General features: G+C 39.9%; 1 protein-coding gene across 6 annotated transcripts in view; it reads right to left on the minus strand.

Moving 5' to 3' along the window:
• The window catches only part of THSD7A (thrombospondin type 1 domain containing 7A), a 586,917-nt gene that overhangs the window by 123,073 nt on the left and 447,777 nt on the right, over positions 1–16,067 (minus strand). For all 6 annotated transcript variants that reach the window (XM_030550674.1, XM_030550676.1, XM_030550675.1 and 3 more), the window contains 3 exons: positions 11,834–11,949; positions 7,311–7,443; positions 3,008–3,111 (listed from right to left, as the gene is read on the minus strand). In XM_030550674.1, the coding sequence (XP_030406534.1) occupies positions 3,008–3,111; positions 7,311–7,443; positions 11,834–11,949 (353 nt within the window). The remainder of the gene's footprint in view (positions 1–3,007; positions 3,112–7,310; positions 7,444–11,833; positions 11,950–16,067) is intronic.

Below are 16,067 nucleotides of genomic sequence, written 5' to 3' on the forward strand. Positions count from 1 at the left end.
AAAACTCAGTTAAATTTGAACTAATTTTCTCCAGAATTCACAAAGATACTTCTACACAAATTGGGCTATTTCTGTATCAATGTTCAACTTCCAGTTCCTAGTCATTTTGTCTGTAGAGGTGTTCAAAGAATGGAAAACGTCTATTTATTTCACTCTTTAATGCCTCTAGAAGAGCTGGTGTGATTTTGCTCAAATTTGCCAATAGTTCATTGCCAGGCAGAAAAGCCTCAAATTAGTCTTTCCCATTCCTGTTAGAATATAGTACATCTGCTAATTTCACAGAGCAGGTAAGTAAAAGTTATTTTTACTCTGTTCTGCATTAATATTTTGCAGATTATTAATCCATGCAGTGATAGCTGATCTGTGAATGCACAACAGAAACAAACAAAAAAACCCAGCCCCAAAACAACAAAAAACCTCCTATGTAATTTACATAGCTTCATATCACAGGATTAACAGTTGCTTATGTGAAGCTTCTAAAGAGGTTTCCAATAAATCCATCTTCTAAACAAAACACTTGTAATGTTCTCGGACTGAGCTGATGATGCTGACTACAAAAAAGTAAACAACAGCAAAACTAAATTCCATCATATTCCTATTCTTTTTTTTCCAATTGTCAGCTGCAGCACTCACAGAACTACCACAACTGAGCCCCATTTGAATCAGAGGCAGAAAATAGATTGATCAACTTGTATCTGAGTTAGCATTGTATATGCACCAGAGATTAAAAGAAATGAGACTTGCATACATACGGTCCCATCCTATGCACAGTTTTGTCATTTACCTAAAAGGGAGAAGCCAACACTGGGCTCAGGCCTGACGGTCAGATGTGCTGAGCAGCCATAATTTCCATTGCCTAAACTGGACACTCAATTCCCATATTTGGGCAGTCATATCAGCACACAGACAGTTCCAGGGTTCCCATCTGAGAGTCCAGAGAGGGAACTGGGCCTCCACCTCAAAAGTGAGCCATTATCTTTCCCAATCTGCTCTAAAACTAAGTTTGCACACTACGTAGAATGAAACTTCATCCCTTTCCTGGAGTTCAGCTCCATTAATATACTGTAGTTCAAGCCTTCTCCTCAGGCTTGGCTACTCCTAGGATTCCTAACTCAAGACTATTCTCCGTGCTTAATTTGTGCAAGGGCTTGTCAGGGCTGAGCCCTGGCACCTCTAGGCTTGGCAATTCATAGCTCCGGCATTTCTAAACTTGCTGCATCAGTTACAAATGTAAAAAAAAATTGCTTGATGTCTGGCACTTCTTTCATTGCAAATTAAGCACTGCTGTTCTCCCACACTCCAGGTCTTCTCTCTCTCTCCAGAGAACCACTCATATCTGGCCAGGGTAACAGGCTTCTGACTTAACTGAGTTTGGAGAACCCACCTAACTTTCCTCAGACAATTCAAAACCTGCTAGCTCAGTGTGGTGTTTCAGGGAAACACAGTTATGCCAAGTTTGAAAAATGTGCCCACAGCATTTCCAAAACTATGTATTACTGTTTGTGTATATACAGTATGTAAATGGAGTTACAGGACACTAAATAAGGAGAGCTCAGCAAAACCTTCATGGTTCATTCAATATAGAAAATCTGTGCGCTACGATAATTTAGGGTGTGCTTCAGGCTACAGTACTGATGATGAGACAAAAGTTGTAACTATCCTGCAGATTTAGATGCTGTTTCTACCATGACAATACAAATGAGGAGGCAACATTTTGTACTGTCCTGAATTGCTGCCATCAAAGAGAGAAATCTTATTTTCTAGGTGCATAATCTGATTGTTTCCTCAAGAAGCTGCAGGGTCCAGAAATAGATTGGGCTAGTGGTACATCATGAGAATTACACACAGTCAGAAGATTTTTGTACTAGCAGGCAATACATTCAAGATTCATTTCATGGTACACCTTAAATTCATTTTTGTAAGATCTTTAGAATCATCTGTGGAAGCTACTAGGTAAAGATTTACTCTACAGAAAACCTAAAAGAATATCATAACCTGCTTTGACATTGCATGTAAGCTAATAACCAGAACACCTCACTTATGCTGCCAGCAACATCCCTTGCTCAGGAAGCTCTTCTGCATTCTACTGAGTCAATACTGTTACAATGGATCAGAGTTTCAATTAAAAAGCAACAGAAAAATATCCTGCAATGTGCAGGAAGTCAGACTAGATGATCATGATGGTTCCTTCTGGCCTTAGAGTCTATGAGTCTGGGAGAAAAATATCCTGAAGTTTAGGGTTCACTGGTCATTCAGAACAATTCCATTATCACAATACAGTAAGTGGGAATTACAACTACAATTTTCACACTGATTTCATTTAATACTCCTCAAAAATATCACTTAATCTATGCAATGCAGTCACATTTAGATGAATATTTTATCACAAAAAATTATCAGTAAAACAGGTGACACTGAAACCAGGCTTTTGGCTACTAAAATTATTTGCTATCATATGGAAAATGTACAGAAGCCAGATTCTCAGATCTATGCATAATGGGCATGCCCCAAAAATGTGTGCATACATGCAAAACACTATATATGTATAAGCAACTCAGCATTTTCACTGTAGAGAAGGTAAGTATGTAAGCATCCAACTATTTATAAGTCTAAAAACATAGGCTTTTCAGAGTGTAGTTACTACACCCATGTTTGAAAACTTGGCCCAGATAATGAGAATAAATTTTAGATTCTTATCTTTCTTGGCAAAAGAAAAAAGGTGAGAATAGTTCAACAAGGAGCAGCATTAACCTTAGTCACACACTGCAACAATATTTAAATAAATACTTTAAACAGATATTTTATGAACAAATATATAACTCCTGCCAGGCTGGTAATCTAGTAATTTCCCCTGATGGCTTTCATTTGTTTTAATAAAACATTAAGTCTCTAGTCTTTATGGTTGCAATGATAACCTTTAATGTGGGAGAGGTACAACTACTTCTCCCTCCCCACCAATTTAGCCATTGACTCTTAGGAAATAAAGGACAGAAATAAAGTCTCTCACCTCTTGCTTGTAGTCCAGGCCCACACGTCTCATGGGCACCTGGGCTGTCCTGGCGAACATACCATGGTACCAGTTGGCATCTGCGCCATTTGTGGGTCTTCCACCTGCAACAAGGAAAAGGATAAATTAGAAACAATACATCTAAATGATATCTGTCAAAACGTAAGTGAGGAAAATATGCTTGATTACTCCAGAAACAATAACAAATGATTACTTATTATTAGCCAAACACAGATTATCCACAACAAAAATTAACAATGGCATGAATCATGTTGAGTTCTCTTTTTTATCATCATTTTTTTTGCCATGCTCTGCCTATAGCTCCTATTAACTTAGCAGGAGTTGCAGGTGCTAAAGAGCACCAAATTGGCAGTTTTGATTCTCATCTTCATCAGCTGCTCTATATTAAGTGGCAGGACAAGATAAGAAATTAGGATAATCAAAGCTGAACCCAGAAACTGTCTCCATCACCACTAGTTCAGTTTTCTTGAAACAGACATATTATTAGGATGGAAGACCAATCAACTCCTGACCATGTTTACTAAGGAATGTCACTACATTGCCAGCAATACAGTGTTGCCAAAAGCTTTGATAGCGAGATAGGGTTTCCAATGATGCACAAAAACTGAATATCCTGGCAGACCACTTTAAGGCCCTAGGTAGAGATTGATCTGGGTGGTGCTCAATCTTTTTGAATTTGCAGTAAGATGATGGAACAGGGCCATTGTCTTCCTTCATGTATTTTAAAATACCAAGCACTCTACTAGTTTTCAACGAATAAATAATGAATATAACAGCTGTAATAATACTGTTGCCAGGATTTGTGTATCTGTGTCTTGTATACTACTTTGACATTTCACCTCAAATTTTGCAGTACTAATATGTTTAAACACTTTCTTTATAATCTGATTTTGATTACTATGACTCCGAGCATATTTTATATTTTTCATAATAAACAAGTGACTGGATTAGTGTACAATTATCCATTTAATGAAAGGGCCCCTTCACTGTGTTTATGTGTTGAGGGCATTTTAAAATTAGTCAACAAAAGCCTACTGCATATTGAAAATGTGGCTGTGATGGAGTGAGTTACGTCTGAGTCAAATTATGAACCCTGTCTTGTTTTGTGTGTGGAAATGTTGGACACTGTGATTGCACAAGCCTGACCGTGCCAAAGGCAACCTGTTGCACTGCATTACAGACAACTGCCCTGGGACAAGTGCTTGACATCTCACTGAAGGATTCTCATTGAGAAGCCATCAAGACAGCAATATGGAACCACCAACTTTGAATGACTTTCAACAACTGACCCATTCCCATGGAACAATAGTTTTCCTTATAAATGGATGAGGCATGACTTGTGGGGAGAAGGCTGGAGTGTCCCAAGTTAAGAGCATGACAAAGAGGAGACACTCTACTTAAAAGAGGGGTTCTGATCTGTGTGTGCAGGTGAGGGAGGACATTGTGCAGTAGAGGGAGAGCAGGAGGGACTCTGGCTAGCCTGAAACATCAGCAAAAGTGTGAAGTCCGACCAGTGGAGGGAGTATCAGAGGATTTTTGTTTTGTTTTAAAAGATCTATGACACTTGAGTGCTTTAAGAATAAAGGTTCTGGGGTTAAGAAATTCCTTTGCTAAGTCCATGTTCCTTGCTTTCCCACCATATTATTCCAGAAGGGGTTAAACTAAAAGTTCAGAGTGCCCTCAGACTAGGTGGAGCGCTGAGGGCATGTAAGTGACTTGGGATGCGGCTCAGAAGGTCTCAGACACTGATTTCCAGGTCTAGGATGGCTGGGCAGTAACATCCCACATCCCAAAGAAGGATGCCCACACAAGAGATTTGAGCCAGGGAGTGTATAGTCCCAGATCTGGAAACAGTGGATTAGACTCCTGCCAGATCCTGTTGGCTTGGAAACACATGGGACCCAGAAATTGGAATCACTTCCAACAGATTAGTGACTTTATAGTGGGACCTGGGACCAGGTTGTTAACGGTGGGGAAAATATAATTTAATCAAAATAAACAACAGGGATGAGGAATTTCTAGAAGATGAAATAAATGAATACTGTACGGATTGGATTATTCATATTACTCATTGCATATTTACGTCAGTTATAAACATCTATTTTAAAAAATTCTGAAGCTGCTACAAAATGTCAACCATAATACTGTAGAAGTTAGGTGTAGATTGCCCCAGAATACACAGGGCCTTGAATACAGCAAAACTTATGCAGGATGGCTGTTCTCATCCTGCTGTAATCTCAACTGAATTGAGTCAAGTGAAAAAATAAAATAAAATGCATACATAATTCATACCACCCACGTGCCGTGGCCATCAGCTGTGGTACTACAGTGATCCATCAAGGTGTGGTTTCATGTGAGACCCTCTCTTCCTTTATAACCCCAGCTTTCAGTGTAACCTGCCTTCCTTGTGCTGCCCTCTGAACTGAGGAAGGAGTAGTGAGCTGTCTGTGTGTGTGTGTCATACTATGTGCTCAGGCCAGAGAAGAAGGGTGCTAGAGGGAGTAGAGGGAAGGGTGTTTAACACTAGTCCCTTCCAAGAAAGTTAAGCTGCCCTGCCTACCACTGCTAGAAACCCAGTGTTCTCCAGCACACAGCATCCTGCATACACCAGTGGCTCAGATGAAACTCCAGGGAAATCACCTGGTTTTGAAGGTGTTAAACAGCTGAGCAACAGCCAAGTTTAAGGGATAAAATGATTAAGCTGACACTGCAAAGGAACACTTTAAAATTATATTTGGAGTGCTGCGTTTTGGTAGCTTCAAGCACTATAATCATATCCTCATATACGATTCAATTAGATATGTTGTAATCTCCTAATGGATCAGAAGTGATAATTCTCTGACACAGGATCAAGGCAATACATTAATAACCTCCATTTGTTTTCCATTCTGTGGTTGCCAAAGGAAAGGACGTTCATCAGGATCATTACGACAGAGCAGTAGCATTTAGGAGAAACAACAGGTGTTCTTTGCTACCAGGGAAGAAACAGGATATTACTTTATGAATCAACCATGTCTTTCCATTAAAAATAATATTTATATAGTACTGTCAATTAAATTCAACTAGTTTCCCATTACTGGAAAGGTCTAAACATCGGGGCCACACCTGGACTGCTTTGTGCTGCTTCGGTAGCAGCTCCTAATGTGGTTTCACCTTCTACTTCAGAATGCACTCACCTAGGGGTTCCCATGCAGTCATACTTATAGCCCAATCGTGTGGGACGCGGAGTCAGGTTACCCTTATATCCTGGTAATCCTTTCCTGCTGGAATGGTCTTTTGGGTCCTCTGGTGAAGATTACAGCAGCCATGAGGATGCTCTAATCCAGGGATCAGTAACCTTTGGCATGAGGCTCGCCAGGGCTCGCCTGATGGCGTGGACCGGTTTGTTTACCTGCCACGTCCACAGGTTTGGCTGATTGTGGCTCCCACTGGCTGTGGTTCGCTGCTCCCACTGACCGGTTCGCCGGTCCAGGCCAATGGGAGTGGCAGGAAGTGGCACGGGCCAAGGGATGCGCTGGCCGCCATTTCCCGCTGCCCCCGTTGACCTGGAACAGTGAACTGCAGCCAGTAGGAACTGTGATCGGCCAAACCTGTGGATGCGGCAGGTAAACAAACCAGCACAGCCCGCCAGGGTGCTTATCTGGGCAAGCTGCATGCCAGAGGTTGCCGATCCCTGCTCTAATCTATGAGAAGATGGACTGTTGGATAGTTGATGGATAGTTTTGGGGTTGGATTGGATTGGATGCAGGGATAGTTTAAAGCCACTTGTGTGCAAAATTTCCTGAGCTGTGGCAAAATGTCCTTTATTCTCAGAGGCTGTCATCCCCCAATATAGGAGATGACTGCATTTCAGTAATACTACATGTATTTAATTTACGAAGCACTTTTAGAACATTTAGAAAGAAAGCTTTTACATTTGACTGCTCTCACACAGTGCTCCGAAAAACTTGCTAAGAGATAATTATTCAAACATTTGAAAGTTAACCACCAAAGAGTTGATGTTGTGACGTGTATGACATTTATATCTGCAGAGGTCAAATATGAGTAATTAGAAGCAAAACACTGGAACTCTGGCTGGAATCCAGATGTAAATCCAACAGAATGTTAACACAATTGGCCAAATATGGGCCTCATGTAAATGGGTGTTACTCCATTTGAATCAATTGAATTGCACCTGCTTTTACCAGGCCTGATTTGGCTCTGTACCCTATTTTCCCTTGCACTTTACAGGAGGTGAGAGCTGAAGAGACATGAATAATTTATCATAATTTATTTGGGTTACCTGTAAGTATAGCACACAGGAGGAGCCTCACATTCCTTTTCCTCATATAACGTGTCTGGGCAGTCACGGCCACCATTTGCAGGGAGCTGGAGGATGACTCGATGGCGAGACTGTTGCTTTACTGTGACATCCCCTACCAAGAGTACAACAGTGTGTTTATTTCCCCCCCACACACAGATGATTTCTAGAATTAGGATTATACTGGGACTGTAGTATATTACATAATTGATTCTGTTGCTGTACAAGACTAAGTTATTTTGCCCATAACAGAAAATTAATGATATTAACCTAATATTACACTTGATCTCAGCCAAAGTGTGAAAAATAAGCATTGTACAGAAAGCATTTCTGTCAATAACAATATCAATACATACACGGAATGATTGAGTGATTCATAGACTTTAGGGTCAGAAGGGACCAATGTGATCATCTAGTCTGACCTCCTGCACAAAGCAGGCCACAGAACCCTACCCATCCACTTCTATAACAAACCCCTAACCTATGTCTGAGTTATTGAAGTCTTCAAATTGTGGTTTGAAGACCTCAAGCTGCAGAGAGTCCACCAGCAAGTGACCCATGCCCCACGCTGCAGAGGAAGGCGAAAAACCTCCAGGGACTCTGCCAATCTGCCCCGGAGGAAAATTCCTTCCCGATCCCAAATATGGCGATCAGCTAAACCCTGAGCATGTGGGCAAGACTCACCAGCCAGGACTCAGGAAAGAATTCTCTGCAGTAACTCAGATCCCATCCCATCCAACATCCCATCAACGACCACTGGGCACACTTATCTGCTGGTAATCAAAGATCAATTGCCAAAATTAAGCTCTCTCATCATACCATCCCTTCCATAAACTTATCAAGCTTAGTCTTAAAGCCAGATATGTCTTTTGCCCCCACTACTCCCCTTGGAAGGCTGTTCCAGAACTTCACTCCTCTAAAAGTTAGAAACCTTCGTCTAATTTCAAGTCTAAACTTCCTAGTGTCCAGTTTATACCCATTCGTTCGTGTGTCTACATTGGTACTAAGCTTAAATAATTCCTCTCCCTCCCTAATATTAATCCCTCTGATATATTTATAAAGAGCAAGCATATCCCCCCTCAGCCTTCTTTTGGCTAGACTAAACAAGCCAAGCTCTTTGAGTCTCCTTTCATATGACAAGTTTTCCATTCCTCGGATCATCCTAGTAGCCCGTCTCTGAACCTGTTCCAGTTTGAATTCATCCTTCTCAAACATGGGAGACCAGAACTGCACACAGTATTCCAGGTGAGGTCTCACCAGCGCCTTATGTAACGGTACTACCACCTCCTTATGTTTGCTGGAAATACCTCACCTGATGCATCCTAAAACCGCATTAGCTTTTTTAACAGCCATATCACATTGGCGGCTCATAGTCATCCTGTGATCAACCAATACTCCAAGGTCCTTCTCCTCCTCTGTTGCTTCCAACTGATGTGTCCCCAGTATATATCTAAAATTCTTACTATTAATCCCTAAGTGCATGACCTTGCACTTTTCACTAATAAATTTCATCCTATTACTATTACTCCAGTTTACAAGGTCATCCAGATCTTCCTGTATGATATCCCGGTCCTTCTCTGTTAGCAATACCCCTCAGCTTTGTGTCATCCACAAACTTTATTAGCACATTCCTGCTTTTTGTGCCAAGGTCAGTAATAAAAAGGTTAAATAAGATTGGTCCCAAAACCGATCCTTGAGGAACTTCACTAGTAACCTCCTTCCAGCCTGACAGTTCACCCTTCAGTACGACCCGTTGTAGTCTCCCCTTTAACCAGTTCCTTATCCATCTTTCAATTTTCATATTGGTCCCCATCTTTTCCAATTTGACTAATAATTCCCCATGTGGAACCGTGTCAAATGCCTTACTGAAATCGAGGTAAATTAGGTCTACTGCATTTCCTTTGTCTAAATAATCTGTCACCTTCTCAAAGAAGGAGATCAGGTTGGTTTGGCATGAGTGATATGCTAGATGGGTCTGATATGCTACGATGCTGTATGGCTTCATAGATTTTATCCTTAAAATTAAAACATATAAGCAGAAATGTACATAATGCAGTGAATAATAAAGCTCCATTCCCTAAAGAGCCCAATAACAAAACCTAATTCTTTTATCTCCACACTCAGGAGGTGTGTGGCAGATTTAATTTATGAATTAGTCTTTATCCAAGATTTATTTTAACTACATCTGTGTTTCCCATATGGGACTCTGACTACCCTACAATCGACTACCTTCCTCAAGAGCATGCATCATGTTTAAATGTGAAGTTTTATTTCCCTGCTATGACTTAATTTACTGGTCACACATTTTTCATTATTATAGACATTTAGTATTGATGATAAATAGTAAATTATTTCAGTAAAAATTAGATTGTGGTCATATTCAAAAAGTCCGAGCTCTGGGCAAAAAAAAAATTTGAGTGGAACCATAACTCTGTAGTCATTCCACAGCCCACAGTATTGATTTGCTTTTAAAGCTACCACAGTCTAGAAGTTTTAAGTTAAAAGTAGACATTTTTGTAAAAAATAGCCTTAAAAACCTAGTATGGATAATCGTGGCAATCTGGTCCTAAACTGCAAAGAAGAGCTTCATTTAGGGCATTAGTGTTGCTCCAAGCCATGCTGAGTGGGCTGGGAATAGCTTCCAAAAGGTCACTGCAGCATCTGGGCAGCCAGGGCTCGTAGTCAATGCTCCAACATCAGTGGCTGAGAGGTGAACAACGCAAGAACTACTACACCAGACTACACCACCTCAGTATTCTTCAAAACAGGAGGAATTCTCCGGTAGTCAGTAAAGGAGCCAGAGCAAGAGCCAGGACCTGTCTCAAGGCACAAAGCAGAAGAGACTCCCAGAGATGCTTCTGACAGAAGCAGCAGGAACAGGTGACTATTGTAAACTGAACATTGTTGCAAAGATATTGAGATAACATTTGGCTACTGAGTAGAAATGATATTCATTCCACTAATCCATTTACTATCTGATTTGCCCCTCTGTATTATTTTGTTTATAATCAGCGTGTTTCAATTTGCAGTACATGGTTCCTGAGGATACACTCAAATTATTAAGAACCTTTTTTAAAATAAAATAAAACAAGACAGTTTTGCACCCTTGCCAGACCCCACAGAAGCATCTCAATGAGAAAATTATAATATTATCCTGAAATTATAGTACAATAGAAGTGATTCTAGGGTTTCATAGTAATATTATGGTGATTATGAAATAATTCATTCCAAGTTTTAAGTAGCATACTCAACACCGTGTACTATCAAATTCAGTGGTACCAGCTATCACATTTTTAAGGTTATACATTTAATCTCCCTAATTCTTTATTAGTTGTTGTATGCTCCAATAACTAATTGGAATTACTGTAAAAGTGACTTTTTGTGTCCTTTGTAAAGCATAGTGAATTGACTTTGATGTTTAAAAGGTATTTATTTGATGCAACAGTCTCATTTTTTTATATAATAAGTGACAATGAGTAATCACCATGTTCCATGAGGGAATTAACACATATGAACAGGGAATTACATTATTGACTATGCCTATAATAGTGCATATTAGAAGAATATATCCTGTTAAGCTTAAAAGAGAAAAAGTGATAAGGCAGAAATGTCGGGGCAACAGTAATTTTTTCAATGCTTCTGCTGTAATGATGATTTCAAAGCAATAAAAATTCAAATACATCTATGCTGTGTAACTTCTTTTAAAAGCTGTGACAGGTGCATTAAAAAGACTTTGCAGTGGGCGTTTAATTCAGAACCTTAATATTAATTGGAATGTTGGTTATTTTTGTGGTTTATTTTCTTATAATTCTGAAGGTAGTATAAAAGGGAATGGACAAAAATGAAAGAGAATGACTTCTGTTAGACTTTAGGACTCACATGATAGAGACTTTTAACCTTTGTTGGGCCTATTACAATTATACACATTTGTTAAAACAAGCACAGAACCAAATTTTGCCCTAGGATACTTGCTCAGGTTTTCCAGTGAAGTCAAACGGAGCGGTATGCAAGGACAAATCTGACTGCATTTAAAATGTTTTTCTAGTTGTACAACTGCATTGCAATCTTCAATGGTGTTAGAGTATTCATGTCTATGTGACTAATGAGGTATTTGTAAAATGTCAGATCCAACAAAGAGTTTGCAATACAAAAGTAGGCAGAGTGGGGAAAAAAGCTATTACAAAATATACATAATTAAGTAATAAAGAAAATTTAGAGTGTCTGCACACAGTCCACTGGAAACAGGCAGCTGTAAGGACAGTGTTATAATGGGTTCTAGAAGGATTTGTGCAATTACTTTATGTTGTTTTAATATTCAATAAAAATAATCATTCACCATAGCAACTGCTAGGTCACAGTGGCCTCTCTCTGAAATACAAGTGCACCATCTAAGAGAAAAAACGTTGCCAATACCAATCTGTCAGAAGAAGCCTACATAGTAACTAACTAAGTGTATGGTTTATTTTTAAATAATCTGTCCTCTAATACACAGTGAATTCTATTACCTTCTTGACATGGGGAAGAACACAATGTCCAGTCACTGTATGGAGTCACTATACAGTCTTTCCTACAAGGAAGCAAACAAGGCCTCACTGTTTCTGGTCGAAGCCTTTCAGGACATCTAGAAAAAAAAGGAACATTATAAAATGAATGATCATTCTATGACCATGTTAACTCCTGAGGGATGCTGAGCGCCTGCAGCTGATCAGCACTGCCCATGACTGAGCTATGATTGGATTTTTTTTTAAATCATTTAAATGCTATCCTCTATATTTTCAAATGTTGCACAAGGTGCTAAGTGTATGAATACATTTAATGGGAGTTATATTATAATCCCTCCCCGCCTCCCGCACTGCTTTTCAGTTTAAGGATAAGGATTCCAGCTGCCATTTTCAGGAAAGCATGCCCGGCAGTTGAGATGCAAGTAATCTTGATCAACATGAGACAGAACAATCATTGAGAGAAGGTGGAAAAACTAGGGCAAGAAGCCTTTGTTATCTGTACTTCTGAAGAGCTTAAGAAAAATGATATAAAGAGACTTCTTAGGAAGGTTATTTAAATCCAGCAGTTTAGATGTTGCTTATTTTTAGGCCTTGTCTACGCTAGAAAGGGTCTTCAAGATAGTTATACCGGCACTCCCTCCTAGTGGAGACACAGCTTATACCCGCAAAAAAGCTCTTTAAACCGGGATAGCTTATTTTGTTCGGTGAACTGGTAAAAGTTATACTGATTTAAAGAACTCTTTAAAGAACCAGTTCCCCAAACAAAAGATGCTATGATGGCAAAAGCATTTTTTATTTTTATTTTTTTGCTGGTAAAACTGCATTTACAGTAGAGTGAATTTTTGCTATGTTTGCAAAACATTTTCGTATAGACCAGACCACATTTAGCACAGTTCTTCACAATATATATCAATAACTAATCTGCATTCATGCACATTATGGTTCTCTAGGATTTTAGACATCTGGGTGATTCAAATTGGCTATATGCATTCATAAACCAATACATATTTGACATGAATTAAGGAACACAGCCACTTGATTCAGAAAAGGCCATTTAGATCATCCAGTTTTCTCCCCTACGAATGCAGGATTGTTTCCTGAATTTATTTTGTCATGGAAAGGATCTTGTGCATTATGTGCAAGTGTTTATTTATGCAAAGACATTACATATTATGACCCTGATTTCCACTACGGCCAAACTATGCTTGGATGAACCGGAGTGGCAGCCGCAGGAAGCTGGCTGCACCTTCCTGATTCTCAGGTACCCAGCCCCGATGGATGTAAGAGTAGCAGGGAACCTGTTCTGTCTTCCATTATTATTATATGGGCTGCAGCAGCACATGCCACCACCTCCTGCCCACAGGAGACTCTTGACACACCCTCTCCCTCCTCTTACACCAGAGGTAGTGGGTGTGATTGAAGCACCTCTGCTAGCTTTCAACTGGCAGAAATTTCTTCTCTAAAAGAGGAGCTCTCGCCAACTATTCTGACCCTTTCAAGTTCATATTGTGTCACTTACATGGCACAAAGTAGCCTCAGCAGACTGGAGAATCAGAGAGCAAGTGAGTGTGTGCGCGCGTGCGTAATCAAATACAGTTGCCAGTTATAAAGAGTATTTGACAACAGTTACCACACAGTGACTACGTTTTCAGATTTCAGAGTGGTAGCTGTGTTAGTCTGTATCAGCAAAAAGAATAAGGAGTACTTGTGGCATCTTAGAGACTAACAAATTTAGAGACTAGTCACAATACTCCAACAAAAAAACTTCAAAAACAGACTCCAATGAGAAACTGCTGAATTAGAATTAATTTGCAAACTGGACACCATTAAATTAGGCTTGAATAAAGACTGAGAGTGGATGGGTCATTACAGAAAATAAAACTATTTCCCCATGCTAATTTTCCCACCTACTGTTACTCTCACCTTCTTGTCAACTGTTGGAAACGGGCCATCCTGATTATCACTACAAAATTTTTTTTCTCTTGCTGATAATAGCCCACCTTAATTGATTATTCTTGTTATAGTTGGTATGGCAACACTCATTTTTTCATATTCTCTGTGTATATATATCTTCCTAATGTATTTTTCACTGCATGCATCCGATGAAGTGGGTTTTAGCCCACAAAAGCTTATGTCCAAATACATTTCTTAACATTTTCAGAGTTTTTCCTGTTGTTAAAATAGGAGATATCTTTGGTAACTGTATGATAATGTTTGGCAAATACTGACTTCCTAATGACTTTTTTTTAACATAAAGATGTGTATACACACACCACAACATTTACATTGACAAAATCAAGATTATATGCAATTTGACTAATTGAGGGCTTCATTTTTCATGAAGACAGCAGGTTCCAGCCCTTACGCAGAGGCCTTTTGATGAGGCAATTGGTTCAATTAAAAAGCCACTTCTATGCTTATTAATGTTTCTGTTTGGTATATGTAGCTTAATGCAGGCTATTGATTTTCTTTCCCAACCCTTATTCAACGTGAAATGAAACAGAAGTGATATGAGCTGACGTTTGTTACTTGTAAGGTAGATAAGGCCAATAATATTGATTTTATCATATCACAGTAATCGGTTTTATTAAGGGAAGTTTAAAATGAGGTTCCTATTTACATTTTCATGTCGAATCTATGCTATTTAAAAATGATTTAATGAATTTAACATGACAGTTTGAAAGATAACCAGTGCCTTTTTGTTCTCATTTCACAGGATTTGTCTATGACAAGATACAATAGACCTGTTTTCAAAATGTTAAGGTCAAATCAAAGGCAAGCACTCTAATGGCTGATTTAAAAATCAAAGGAAAACTCTCTGTAGAATGATTTTTTTAAAATGTAAAATGGTTGCCCACTAACATTGCATGGAATGCCTATTAACAGCATTTTAATGTGGTTGCATGTGTACACATTTTAAAATGTGATGTGCTAACTATCACATATATGAGTTTTCCTCCTCCACTCTTCCTTTTAAAGTGAATTTAAAATGAGTGCCATGCTTTTGAAAGCAAGACATTGGTGGCATTGGGCAAAGGTGCAGTGCAAGTGCAGCTGTTTAAACTTTCTTAAAGAGCTCTGGTAAGCCACTTTGTTCTTGTCCTGCAAAACACCAGCAATTCCATCTCTGGACCTCTCCTGACCAGGATACATTGACCATACTAAAGAGTGACAGACTGTACAGTGATTGTGTGAGATACCATCAAACTCATTTCACTCACAGTTAATTTGTTTTCGAACCATTGTCTTACACCAAACTGGGCAATTAAACTACTGGGCCACATAGACCCCTTAAAATCTTGGTTACATTAAAAACACCTAACCCGTATACAAACTAAGATCTCTATCCTGGCCCTTCCTGGTTCCATGGTGAGAAGTCTAGTAAACAAAGATCTACAGCTGCAGAATAATACTTGGATCTTGAGGGGCAAACCGCTACCAGCCCCTCAGGGGCAGTAACATAGCAACTAAATGGCATTCAATCCTGAACCCCTCTCCAGTGGCAAAATGTGTGATCTACCTTCCCACTCCCTCAAAAATCTTGACTGCCATATATGGCAATCAGTGCTGAGGAGTGAATGAGGTGAAACAATGCCTCCCCAAGACCCAGGAGCAGCGCCAGAGTTTCTGGCACCCTAGGCCATGGGGGGCGGCATTTTGTGCACTCCCCATGGGGTGTGCAGGAGTTTCCGGTTCCACTCCCATCGCGACGCCGAAGACGGACCCTCTGTCGAAAAGCCACAGGCGACAGCGATAATCATTGAGCTGCTCAATTGCCTGCCGCTGTTTTCCGTGGCACGTCGGCAGAAGGTCCTTCTTCGGCGGCGTGATGGGAGAGGAACCAGAAGCTCCCGTGCGCCCCGTGGGGAGCGCACAAAATGCCACCCCCTCAAATCCTGGAGCCCTAGGCAACAGCCTAGGGTTGCCTAATGGAAGTGCCGGCCCTGCCAAGACCCCATGGAAGGCACAGGGTAATTCCTGGCTGAGAAGATGGATTGGACCAAGATGCTTGGAGTCGGTGTCTCTGATTGACAATTCTGAAATGAAGCGGTCAGCAGAGTCCATTGTAGTGGAGCTTTCCCATTGCGATCACCTACTCTTTGCTCTACAGTTCTGCTAGCATTTTAGATTTTGTGCTTTTTAAACATTATTTACTCATCAGAGCAGACTTGACCATCAGTTGAATTATTTCCCTTTGCAAATAAGTCCATACTGATTACCTGCATCTTAAAAAAGC

Source organism: Gopherus evgoodei, chromosome 2 (assembly GCF_007399415.2).
Source record: "Gopherus evgoodei ecotype Sinaloan lineage chromosome 2, rGopEvg1_v1.p, whole genome shotgun sequence".
NCBI classification, from domain to species: domain Eukaryota; kingdom Metazoa; phylum Chordata; order Testudines; family Testudinidae; genus Gopherus; species Gopherus evgoodei.